Genomic DNA, 12629 nt, shown 5'->3' with positions numbered 1-12629 from the left:
TGTTCATACCTATATGGACATTGTCCTATTAACACATTAATGTAACTGTTCATACCTACATGGACATTGTCCTATCAACACATGAATGTAACTGTTTATATCTACATGGACGTTGTCCTATCAACACATGAATGTAACTGTTCATACCTACATGGACATTGTCCTATCAACACATGAATGTAGCTGTTTATATCTACATGGACGTTGTCCTATCAACACATGAATGTAACTGTTCATACCTACATGGACATTGTCCTATCAACACATGAATATAGCTGTTTATACTTACATGGACCTTGTCCTATCAACAAATGAATGCAACTTTTTATACCTACATGGACATTGTCCTATAAACACATGAATGTAACAGTTTATACCCTATATGGACATTGTCCTATCAACACATGAATGTAGCTGTTTATATCTACATGGACGTTGTCCTATCAACACATGAATGTAACTGTTCATACCTACATAGACATTGTCTTATCAACACATGAATGTAGCTGTTTATACCTATATGGACATTGTCCTATCAACACATGAATGTAGCTGTTTATACTTACATGTACTTTGTCCTATCAACACATGAATGTAGCTGTTTATACTTACATGGACTTTGTCCTATCAACACATGAATGTAGCTGTTTATATCTACATGGACGTTGTCCTATCAACACATGAATGTAACTGTTCATACCTACATAGACATTGTCCTATCAACACATGAATGCAGCTGTTTATACCTCTATGGACATTGTCCTATCAACACATGAATGTAGCTGTTTATATCTACATGGACATTGTCCTATCAACACATGAATGTAGCTGTTCATACCTATATGGACGTTGTCCTATCAACACATGAATGTAACTGTTCATACCTACATGGAAATTGTCTTATCAACACATGAATGTAGCTGTTTATACTTATATGGACTTTGTCCTATCAACAAATGAATGCAACTGTTCATACCTACATGGACATTGTCCTATAAACACATGAATGTAACTGTTTATACCTATATGGACATTGTCCTATCAACACATGAATGTAGCTGTTTATACCTACATGGACTTGTCCTATAAACACATGAATGTAACTGTTTATACCTATATGGACATTGTCCTATCAACACATGAATGTAGCTGTTTATACTTACATGGACTTTGTCCTATCAACACATGAATGTAGCTGTTTATGTCTACTGTGTTGATAGGACAACGTCCATTAGGTATGAACAGTTACATTCACATAGACATTGTCCCATCAACACATGAATGTAACTGTTTATATCTACATGGACGTTGTCCTATCAACACATGAATGTAACTGTTCATACCTACATAGACATTGTCCTATCAACAAATGAATGCAACTTTTTATACCTACATGGACATTGTCCTATCAACACATGAATGTAACTGTTCATACCTACATGGACGTTGTCCTATCAACACATGAATGTAATTGTTTATACCTACATGAACTTTGTCCTATCAACAAATTAATGTAACCTTTTATACCTACATGGACATTGCCCTGAAAAAGGTCGGAGTAAGTGCAGTTTACTCTGACCCTCATGTTGTATTTACACGTATATTCTTCAGCAACCATACAATCTTACTCTCCCAGGTCTTTAAAGACCTAAATCCCAACAAAGAGAAAGAAAGACGACTGAAGTGGTGCCCAAACATTACTGACAGTTGAATGCATTTTTTAATGTTTTGTCAAAATAACAATACACTTAACCCTATACCACCAAGAACCCAGATTCACTTAGCAGTTTGAAACTCTTAAGTGATGCATACAATTTGAAAATATAACTGTTGTCAAATAAAAAATATTGTAGAAATAAGATTGTTTACCTGTAATATATCAGTAATGTTACGTATGATTTAGGTTTCTGATTCTGAATAGTTTTACTACATCACAAAAAAGGTTCATATTTGAAAGAAAAGAAAATATATAATTATAAAACAAAATGACATTACAGGAAGACACGAAACTGCCTTTTCATACGATTTCATGTCGTGCACTTTGCAGTAAAATATATTCAGGCTGTTATTAGGATATATTCCAAATTAAAGTCCCAATGATTATCTATGAAAGATAGACATCGAAACACATACAATGCTTTTAAACGGTTGACTCATTTACATAGCGATGGAAGAGGCAAAACAAAGAAAATAGGTTACATGATAGAAGTCACCCAGAACGACCCCTATTGTTGTTGTCGCAGACACAGAGATGCTCTCGTAACAAAAATGGCTAACAACGGTTGGATTTAGTCTCACGTGCCTTCCAAACCAAACAGTAGGGCATTATTTCAGAAGTGTTTTAAAATAAGTTAAATTCTAACTAAGTTATTTGCCTCTTATTCATAGGAATAACATTTACCCTAAATTGTAATTACCGCAAATGAAAATGAAGTGACAGGAAACTAACTATTTATATATTTATACAACACTTTTTCACATTCATGTTCAAGTTTAATTAATAACTTTACTAGCTATTCCAGGTCAATGATATAAGAACATTAAATGAGGAATATTCTAATTGTAACTAAATTTTACATCTTATAAATCTATTAAGATATAATTATGGCAACATCAAGTTTCATTATTATAAATACCTCAGTAATATAAGATGAACGTCCGAAGATATTAACATTTCTTGAAAATTATGCTAATATCAATGCATTTCTAGCAGGAGACCTATACCGGATGATTCTGTCTGAAAAATAGTTAGTTTTGTAGACAATCACCTTAGATGAAAAACATTCGCTCAAAACGTAGTGGCCCCTTGCAGAACAGCGGTATATTTGCGGATTTACAATGCTAGAAACCGGGTTTCGATACCCGTGTTGGAAAAAGCACAGACAGCCCATTGTGTAGTTTTATGCGTGATTACAAAAAAAAAAGGGAGAACGAAATGAAATTTAATTTTGGGCAAAATGTTTAATACCTCTCATGTCCAAATTTGCATATTTTACTCGCTTATTCTTTATGCTGATTTCGTTATTACGCTTTTTTTTTTTTTTGCTGAGAAAAATCTGTAAATACTGTTGCAACAGATAGGTAAATTAAACACAATTTTATAAGTGAAATACGTTTTTATAGTTACAATACAAAACCTTATAATGTATTTATTGAACGAAAATTCTTGGAACCAGATAAAAAAGGATAATATCGTTTTAAAATATTACACTTTCGTGAACATAATAAAAATACTGTAAACTATTTTGTTCTTTTGTTGATCCCGTACTTGAGGGATTTTTTCCATTTGTCAACAAAATATTTTTCTAATTCTGAAGGCATTTAGTTCAATGTAACAGCTTAAATTTAATTAAATTTACGTTTTAGGCATTTTACATGAAACCAATCTAATTTGTAAGAAATAGCCATAACGCTGTTTACTCTTGTATTTGATGGTGGCCCTGAGGCCAGGTTGTTATCAATATAAAATATCGATTTAATGAATGCTGTTTTAGAAGAAAGTGAAAATGAACAGAAATGTGACGGAAAATAATTTTAACTATAAAATTATCTATGAGCATGTTTAATGTCACGTGTCATTTTTTATCACAACTTCTAATCGTAGTTAAATCATATCAGCAGCAAATTCCGGCCATGTTTGTTAAAAAACTATACATCTCGGTAAAATGATAAATCTGAAATAAGGTGAAAAACGGATACATTTTTCCCAATCTACTGTAACAGTTGTTAAAGGTGATCATTTTTTATCTCCGTGCCTTTTGAGTACACATACAAAAACATCTAATTATTTTGTCGCAGTTCGCCCCCCCCCCCCCAGTGGCACAGCGGTATGTCTGCGGAGTTACAACGCTAGAAACCGGGTTTCGATACCCGTGGTGGGCAGAGCACGGATAGCCCTTGTGTAGCTTTGTGCATAATTAAAAGCAAACTTTGTTGCAGTTCATCTGAAGTGAGGTAATTTGAAAGTGCAAGATGGAGCTCAAGTTGACCTCTGCTAAAACGGTTACTTACAGGACTTTCTAACACAATGGTCTCTTATTCAGCAATTATGAAAGCATACAAAGCACAAAGTTTTAGCATTTTAAAGAAATGAATGTCCGCAGTTGTAGAAGAAGGTGACGTGATTCTAACAGGGTTAAAAACAAGCAACTTCACGACTTACAGGACTTTCTAACGCAATGGTCTCTTATTCAGCAATTATGAAAGCATACAAAGCACAAAGTTCTAGCATTTTAAAGAAATGAATGTCCGCAGTTGTAGAAGAAGGAGATGTGATTCTAACAGGGTTAAAAACAAGCAATTTCACGACCTCTAACGGTTACAGTATAAGAAGTTAAACATCATGTCACAGAAGTAATATTGCAAGAACCTTCCTTGGAAAGGTGCATCAAAACACAAACTGCTGTACGTTCTGTATGCTCTTCACTTCTCTGAATATAAAACTCTGATAGTGGATTTCTTTTTAACTCTGAACTTAATGTTCCATCGCAAGAAAGCACCAATAAGCTTTAATTTTGTTCCGTAGAAAAACCAACCGGTGGGCCATTTTTTTATAATGCGCGAAAACTCCCAAGCTAAGAAAACATTTTAACTCATAACCTACAGTTTTAGACTCTTCCATTTAATTTATATAGCTGAATTGTTAAGGTCTTCAATGTCGAGTGGATCTAACTACTCTTCCTTTCCGTAATTATGAAACTTTTTGCAGACCATTTGGAACTTGCGGACAAACTGTGGCCGAGACCACAGTTCGAGAACCTCTGCTCTAATTGTAAGTAAACCAAATAATATGTATTTGATTTAGATATGTAAATAATATCTTCACAGTTTCTGATCGGTTGTAAATTGTTTTTAAGCTTATTCTATTACTTGAGACGTGGAATTAGTGATGATTTAACCACTGTATCAATATTATATCTTAATAATAATTAATATAAACTTAAGCTTAAAGTAAGCTATCTAGTCAAATTGAGAAAACATGGCAACAAGTACAGCTATCTAAATATATAAAGATAACATTATATTGATTCATCAGTTTAGTATCCTATTAACGATACTTTTTGGCTGTAACATCCAATAATATCTCGCAAGGTTCTACCAGATTAGGAGATTTAGGTTAGTCCTAAGTCATTATATCAACCAATAATGCTAAAATCCAATAATATCTCATGAGATTCTGCTAGTTTAGGAGATCTAGGTCAGTCGTAAGTCCTTATATTAACCAACAATACAAGATAATCCTCGTAATAAAACTACAATAATAACCTGAAATAAATAAATATATTAAACATTCCTACCAACATTGTCAACGAAAGGAACAGAGTAAATCTTACTTACGCATGGATCATATTAAAAGGCTTGAGTTAGCTTAACATTATAAATTTCAAACTATGAACAATCAGATAAGCTTTAATATTCATAAAGGGCATAATTAAGTGCTTGTAGTTAGATCTCTGTCATATCACAAACAGGAGGGATGATTTACACAAACTTTATGTACATTGCCTGGGATATTGTAGCGATTGGTCAAATCTCTTCGCTGATAGATATCTAAAGTAATCAATGTCCACGAAACCTGACACGAGGATGTAACGTGGCAAGAAGGAGACTTCTTGTGTTATCAAGACCATCACGAGAGGTTACTAACCTGTTCTCGAGCATAAAAAATCGGAAATATCAAGTTCAATGAACAAGTTTGTGTATATGTAGTTCGGTGGATATGTGGTCTACAGAGTTATTATTCATACAAAAAAGGGGGGGGGTTAAAACTTCATATTGATTTCACTACTATAAACTTAATTTAAAATAGTATTTTTATGTATTACTAGAAATAATGGATTGTTTGTATTGTCAACCTTCTTTGTTTCACTTCATATATTAATAAAAAGAAAACAAAAAACGCAGCTATTAAGTGGTTAGGATTTTAAACAAATCTTAATGCATTTACTATCTTTAGTTTCAAGTAGCTCATTAAATGTCGTCGCTTGTGGAATTTCACTTAAAGCTACTCGAGGACTACCTGCCGTCCATAATTTCGAAGTGATAGACTACAGGGAACGCAGCTAGTCAACACCACCCATTGTTAACCAATGGGCTACTGGAATCGAATAGGGGATTTGACTGTCACTCTAATAACGCACACACTGGCCCAAAGTGAGGAGCGCGATATATATATATATATTTGGCAGTAACCGCGGATCCACAGTCCGGCACAGTAACCACTGGGCCACATACGGTTCCTAATTAAATGAAAAACCTGTTAGGTCTTGACGTCCTTTCAACAATTATTTGAACCTATAATACAAAACAGCAAAATAAAATGTATTCGATTGTAACATTGTTATTAACTCAGATAGTCTTGTCTTATATTTCGTCCCTTTTCAACAGTTTTATCAACTACCAAATGCACTATATCTTAAAATTGGTCAGCCTAGAAACGCTAGGTGTCGCTATAAACTGTGGGCAGAATTCGCGAAAAAAACAAAAAAAAACACGAAAAAATGAAGGAGGAGCTTTCGCTAGGTTTGTAAAGTTTTCATATTAGGTTTATGGATCATGTAATGAAGTTATATAAATGTTTGTTTCCCGTATTCAGCAAGTAACACAGCAAATGTATCCTTTTCGTTTACAACCATGAGTATGGCGTTTTCTATTGTGGTTTAAACTGATTTTTCTATCGCAAATTTGTTTACATTCAACAATATGTCTCTATTTTGTAAACAAACGCCCGGAAGAAAGATTTGCTCAGTCCTGCTATGCCTACAATTCTGATTTGGACGAGGAGGTAGCAGAAATGTGCAGACAGGGAGTGACGGTAATATTTACATAAGAGTAACTTAAAACTGACAATAAACATTAAAGGAAACTTCTCAGACAGGAAATAAGAACAATACTCAAAGGAAAATACTTGGGATGCTATGAATTAGAACAATGCGAAGTAAAAATACTAACAAAACAATACCATTGAAAAATAAAATGAGAAATAAATGAAATAAAATGTACTGTATAACTTTTCAGTTGTAAAGTTGCAACACGAAAGTGTCATGACCTCAATGACGTAGAACGACTCGTTTGTGACTTGTTTTAAAGTTCAATGAACAAATTAGAGTTCGAAGCACTTAAGCGAATATTTTATAATTCCGAATATCATAAAGCGAGTATCATATCTACGTATTACATAAAATCTAATAAGTGACTTTGGAATAATAAAGGTACTGTCTTATGATGTATTACATAAAATCTGAATCTGATCTTAGAATAAAAAAGGTATGGTCCTATGATGTATTACATAAAATCTAATAAGTGACTTTGGAATAATAAAGGTACTGTCTTATGATGTATTACATAAAATCTGAATCTGATCTTAGAATAATAAAGGTATGATCCTATGATGTATTAAATAAAATCTGAATCTGATCTTAGAATAATAAAGGTATGATTCTATGATGTATTAAATAAAATCTGAATCTGATCTTAGAATAATAAAGGTATGGTCCTATGATGTATTACATAAAATCTGAATCTGATCTTAGAATAACAAAGGTAGTGTCCTATGATGTATTAAATAAAATCTGAATCTGATCTTAGAATAATAAAGGTACTGTCCTATGATGCTTTAAATAAAATCTGAATCTGATCTTGGAATCATAAAGTTACTGTCTTATTCGTGTGTCACACTAAATCTGATATGTGAATATAAAATCGCAAAAACTGAGTTTAAATGGTTAAGTAATCAAACGAATGGTTCGAGTTTGGCAGCCATTTCTATTTTACCGCCAGGAATGAGGAATTCGAAATTAAAATAATGTCTAGCCGAGCATGGGAACCCTTGTATGGGACAAACGATTCTTGTGCTACTGCTCAGAATAAATGGAATGGAGAAGCCATATATAACTTTTATTTGTTTGTTGCTCTTAAAAGAAGTAAACACCTCAGTCTATCAGAAAATTTGGTGTTCTTCACTTTCTTAATTAGTCAGAACTATATCAACCATTTTTCTAACAAAGGTAACATTTTGACACAAAATAAAGTGATTTTATGATGGTGAAGTACACGCTTAACTTCAAGCTAGGTCTTTTCTTGAAATAAATGTAATTTTTTTACAATTCATATTCTAAAATAAATTATTTTCCAATCAAATTCTTTATTTTTCTATTCGAGAAGTTTTTCTGTTATATAAAAACCTGTGTTTTAGAATACATCTTTTGACACTTACGAATGGTCAGTGCTAATCGTTTGATTTTTAACACTGCAGAATGTACCAGAAGTAACAACTAAGTGTTTTGTACAGTAGAATAAATAAGCGGTCTATTTTATTCAGAGTTTGGGGAATATTTTGGAAATTTCATTTCAACCATAAATAATTTCCATTTTCTATCTAGGTCGAGAAATAAATATATTTTTCAAACATTCTCAATATATACAGATACATTAAATATACATTTGGTCTTACAAAAATTATATTATCTTTAATGTTGGCATAAAAATTGATTACTGCTAATTTAATATTCGTAATGAAAAGAATATACAGTATATAGGTTTCATGTTAAAGATAAACTATGTGTAAAGGAATTTACGAAACTACCCACAATTTGTCGCTATGAGGTGTACCCGAGTTTGTATACCAAACGTCATCGAAAATGGTTTCTCATAGCTTAAGTAGATATAATTTTTAAGAGAACTTTTTTTGTAAATTTCATTGAATTTGCAACTAGTACAACAAGAACAAATGAATTAAAAGAATAACAATTTTTCTATCTGAACACGTTTTAAAATTAGTTCCAAGAATGTGAAACTAACACAGTTAAAAAAACTGGAAGTTGTTAGAATAACATTGAAAATGCGAACAAGACTGAAATACAAAAAATAAATAAAATGCGAATAAAATTTCATTTAATAAATAACTGATAGACACGTATCGCTAAGGCACACGGGGTAGCTGTGTAAATAACAACTGATAGACACGTATCGCTAAGACACACGTGGTAGCTGTGTAAATAACAACTGATAGACACGTATCGCTAAGACACACGTGGTAGCTGTGTAAATAACAACTGATTAATAACATATTCTTTTATTTCAATAATTTTAATATTACAAATGTATTAATGGTCATGTAAAATTGTAATTATGGAGAAATTTTAACTTATATATATATATACATAACTAAAATGAAATGTAATTTACAAACCTTCAGCTGGGAAACAGGGTCACTTGGATTTAGTGACATGTCATCACAGTGGCTATTCCTCAACTTTTACCCTTCCTATGCTGGTCTACGAGACAGGTTCAATAATCTGTGGCACCTAAAATAACCGTTAAATATCTACGTTATAAAGAAATATATAAAAATGTTGAATAAAATTGATCATTTTGGAAATGTTAAAACATCAGTTGCTGTATCATATATATGTGGTTAAAATAATTTATTTAGTACAGTCTTTAAGTACATCTACTATATAAAGCAAAGTGTGTGTTCTGGGAAAAAATACACGGTCATATATCAATCATTTCATATCTGTTCCTTATACGTTTCCACATTTCTTTATCAATCAGCACCAAACTTGACACAGCGATAGAAGATGACATGATGAGGGTCATGGGGTTGAGGGGTTAGACCCCCATCATTTAATAATATAATATTAATATAATTCTTGAAAACAGTATGTCTTTATTTTCAGTATTGATACCTTTATGTATTTTTATTGTACTTTTAATGCTCAGGAACAACGGTTTACACATTCATTGCTAATGTGCTGATGAAAAGTGAACAGAGAATAGGCTGTTCTGTAGATATGTTTACTGCTCCATGGTTTCAGAGGTGGCTTGGTTAGGACAGTATGTCTACAGGTGAGAGTAACCACAGTCACTTTGTTTAGTGTGAAGAGTTGGGCAATGTGATTTATGGTCTTATTATTGTATTTTACTTTCATTCTATTTTAGCAATGATGCAAAAATTTTCTCGCATTGTGATATGTTGCCCACCACCAACCATCCTTCTAACTGGGATTAAACAATACACAGAAAATTGTATCCCGGATCCTGTCATTCCAGCTTATGATGTTGAAAAAAGCTTATTTTAAACTTTACCATTATTTCAGAGTTAGGATAAATGGTCGTGTCATTGGTATATTCAAATCTCTGTCAGAATTTATAAATATCTTTATTGTATTGGCAAGCGCTAAATGCGGAGAATATAAACTCTTGGAGCTTTTATCTGGTAAGAAGGGCTACTTAAGAATTTTAACATAGCCAGAGAGTGTAAATCAGTAACAGGAGTGTTGGCCTTTACCTTACAATAGGACGCACTGTTAGTTACTCCGTTGCAACCAGGAGGAAAAGAAAGAAAAATCGATTATATTACCACAAAGTGTCACACGATCAGGGCCCACATATATGTAAACCACTGAAGTCAAGGCAGTGTTCAACCAGTTGGTCAGTGGATGGGTCGTGAAATTATTCCTCGGGTATCCAAAACGAGTGCCAAAAGGTCAACTAGAGATCCCAAGGTATCCTAGACCGATGTGGAGATGAATAAGGCCAGGGTGAAAGTAGCATCAATATCAAAACTGGCCACTTCTCCTGCCCTCTGACCACAAACAGGAGTGACCACAAACAGGGGCTGCTAGTTAAAAGTAAAACTGTACAGAACAAAGAAACACCTGTAGAAAGTCAGAGTTCTGTGCGAACCATTTCATTTTCAATACTAGCGACTACAAAAACAGCGGAATTCTGAGAAAAGGTCAAGTTTAGAAAGAGATGACTGTATACATTTGTCTATTTTATAGGATTTTGTGTTGTGCGAGTTTCTTACCGCGTTTTTGTCACTTTTGTGTCAGGTCGTAATGACCTCAGAAAGAAGGATACTGAAATATCATATTGCATATTTAAAACTAGCCAGTGAGACAAACCAAAAATAAATTTGTTTGTTTGAAGATAAGCACAAAGCAACACAATGGGCTATCTGTGCTCTGCCCACCACGGGTATCGAAACCCGGATTCTAGCGTTATAAGTGCGCAGACATACCGCTGTGTCATTGGGGAGCATCGAAAAATAAATAACTCTTAGGTATATCTATATAGACAGATATGTAAACAAATAAACGGTGTACTTACTAAAGATAAAACAGGTGAAAACATAACAAAGGTAAAGTAGATACTACCAGTGAATACACTGTAAAAGTAGTTACTGAGGCTACTCTAATAGTTGGATTTTGCCGTTACAAACATCCACGTCCCCAAACCGCAGAGATAATTTTTACTTTAACGCGACGCAACTATGAACCCACGGGTTCACACTCCGGCACGCTATTCAAATGGCCACGACCGGCCCAATAAAGTACAGAGAAATTAAACTCAGACAGTTATTTAACTTTAAGAACATTGGTAATAGCCTCAGCCACGTAAACTTACGGGATTTGTGTTTATATTTGAATGTCAATACAACACTTCCACCATTATTTGTAAAGTTTTGTTTCATAAAGATAAATGGTTGTTAAGAGTGTGATGGAGCGAAAGTATCTGGAAATAAATAGGCTAGACCTAATGCAATTATAAATGACTGATTATATCAGTATTTGTAAGGCGGGTGTTAGACTCCAAGGTCGAACACGTGGCTCCCACGTGCTAAAAACATTTCAAAGAAGAGTGTTTCTCTGTCTATTATACTTGTTGCAAGAGACAGGTTTTAGACAATATAGACAACTCAGTACCTGTAAAACCACCTAATTACACAATAGCCGAAACTTTCTTTAGTTGGTGATGTTGGAACTAGAGGGTGCTGCACATATACATGTTTCTCACATTTGTTTGTCTTTGTTAGGATGTAATCTTGCAAAAATGTGGAAGTTATGCTGTTGAGAAACTTTATTGGCATCAAAATGAATATTTCGAACAGCTATAGGGGTATAACTGGAAATTTAGTTATCAATTTCTTTTTAAAGTTTCACATAGCATGTTAGGATATCGAAACAATTGCGATTTTTCCTTAATATATTTTTTTTTTTTTATAAATGCACGAATAGTTTTACCACATAAACGCCATTTTGACCAAAGTTCGTGAAAAATTAAACTAACCGAAAACACTTTTGTATGATCTTGTATGTCTGCTATAAACAGGGTTCGGATACCCGTGGTGGGCAGAACACAGATAGCCCTTTGTGTAGCTTTGTGTTTAATAACAAACACACAAACAAATACAAACTTATAAATTGCTTAGTAAAAACACATCAATTAAACTATAATTATTAATATCTGGAGAACATCTATCAAAACTTGGTAATTAAAAGTATGAGATTTACCAATTCTACCTCTCAGTTCACAGGCTGATATTAGAAAAAATAAAATATGCTATATTGCCAACTCTGCAGAAGTATTCTAGAGTTCATAGTCATGTAGACTGAATGTTTTAACTGTCTAAAATACAACATTGGTTAACTAAAATATAACATTGTATTCAATTGGTTAATTAATGCAACCAAATCACTATCAGTTTGATTGCTTTGAATTCTTTACATTGTAAGCCATATCATGATGATAAATACTTTTAACTTCCAATTCAAGAGCTCTGGCCATTGCATCCTACATAGTAGAGGGGTGTGCTTGCTTCACTTATACTTTTAGTTGTGGAC

At 33.2% G+C, this 12629-nt stretch overlaps 1 protein-coding gene across 4 annotated transcripts in view; it reads right to left on the bottom strand.

Annotated features, from left to right (window-relative positions):
* The window catches only part of LOC106463355, a 26691-nt gene extending 17390 nt beyond the window's left edge, over window positions 1-9301 (bottom strand). For all 4 annotated transcript variants that reach the window (XM_013923378.2, XM_022390828.1, XM_022390829.1 and 1 more), the window contains exon 1: window positions 9191-9301. In XM_013923378.2, coding sequence (XP_013778832.1) covers window positions 9191-9229 — 39 coding nt within the window. In that variant the 5' untranslated portion in view covers window positions 9230-9301. The remainder of the gene's footprint in view (window positions 1-9190) is intronic.
* Between the last annotated feature and the right edge of the window lie 3328 nt (window positions 9302-12629).

Source organism: Limulus polyphemus, unplaced genomic scaffold, assembly GCF_000517525.1.
Source record: "Limulus polyphemus unplaced genomic scaffold, Limulus_polyphemus-2.1.2 Scaffold1384, whole genome shotgun sequence".
NCBI classification, from domain to species: domain Eukaryota; kingdom Metazoa; phylum Arthropoda; class Merostomata; order Xiphosura; family Limulidae; genus Limulus; species Limulus polyphemus.
The sequence above is the reverse complement of the archived record's forward strand: the minus strand, read 5'-3'. Positions and strand labels throughout refer to the sequence as shown.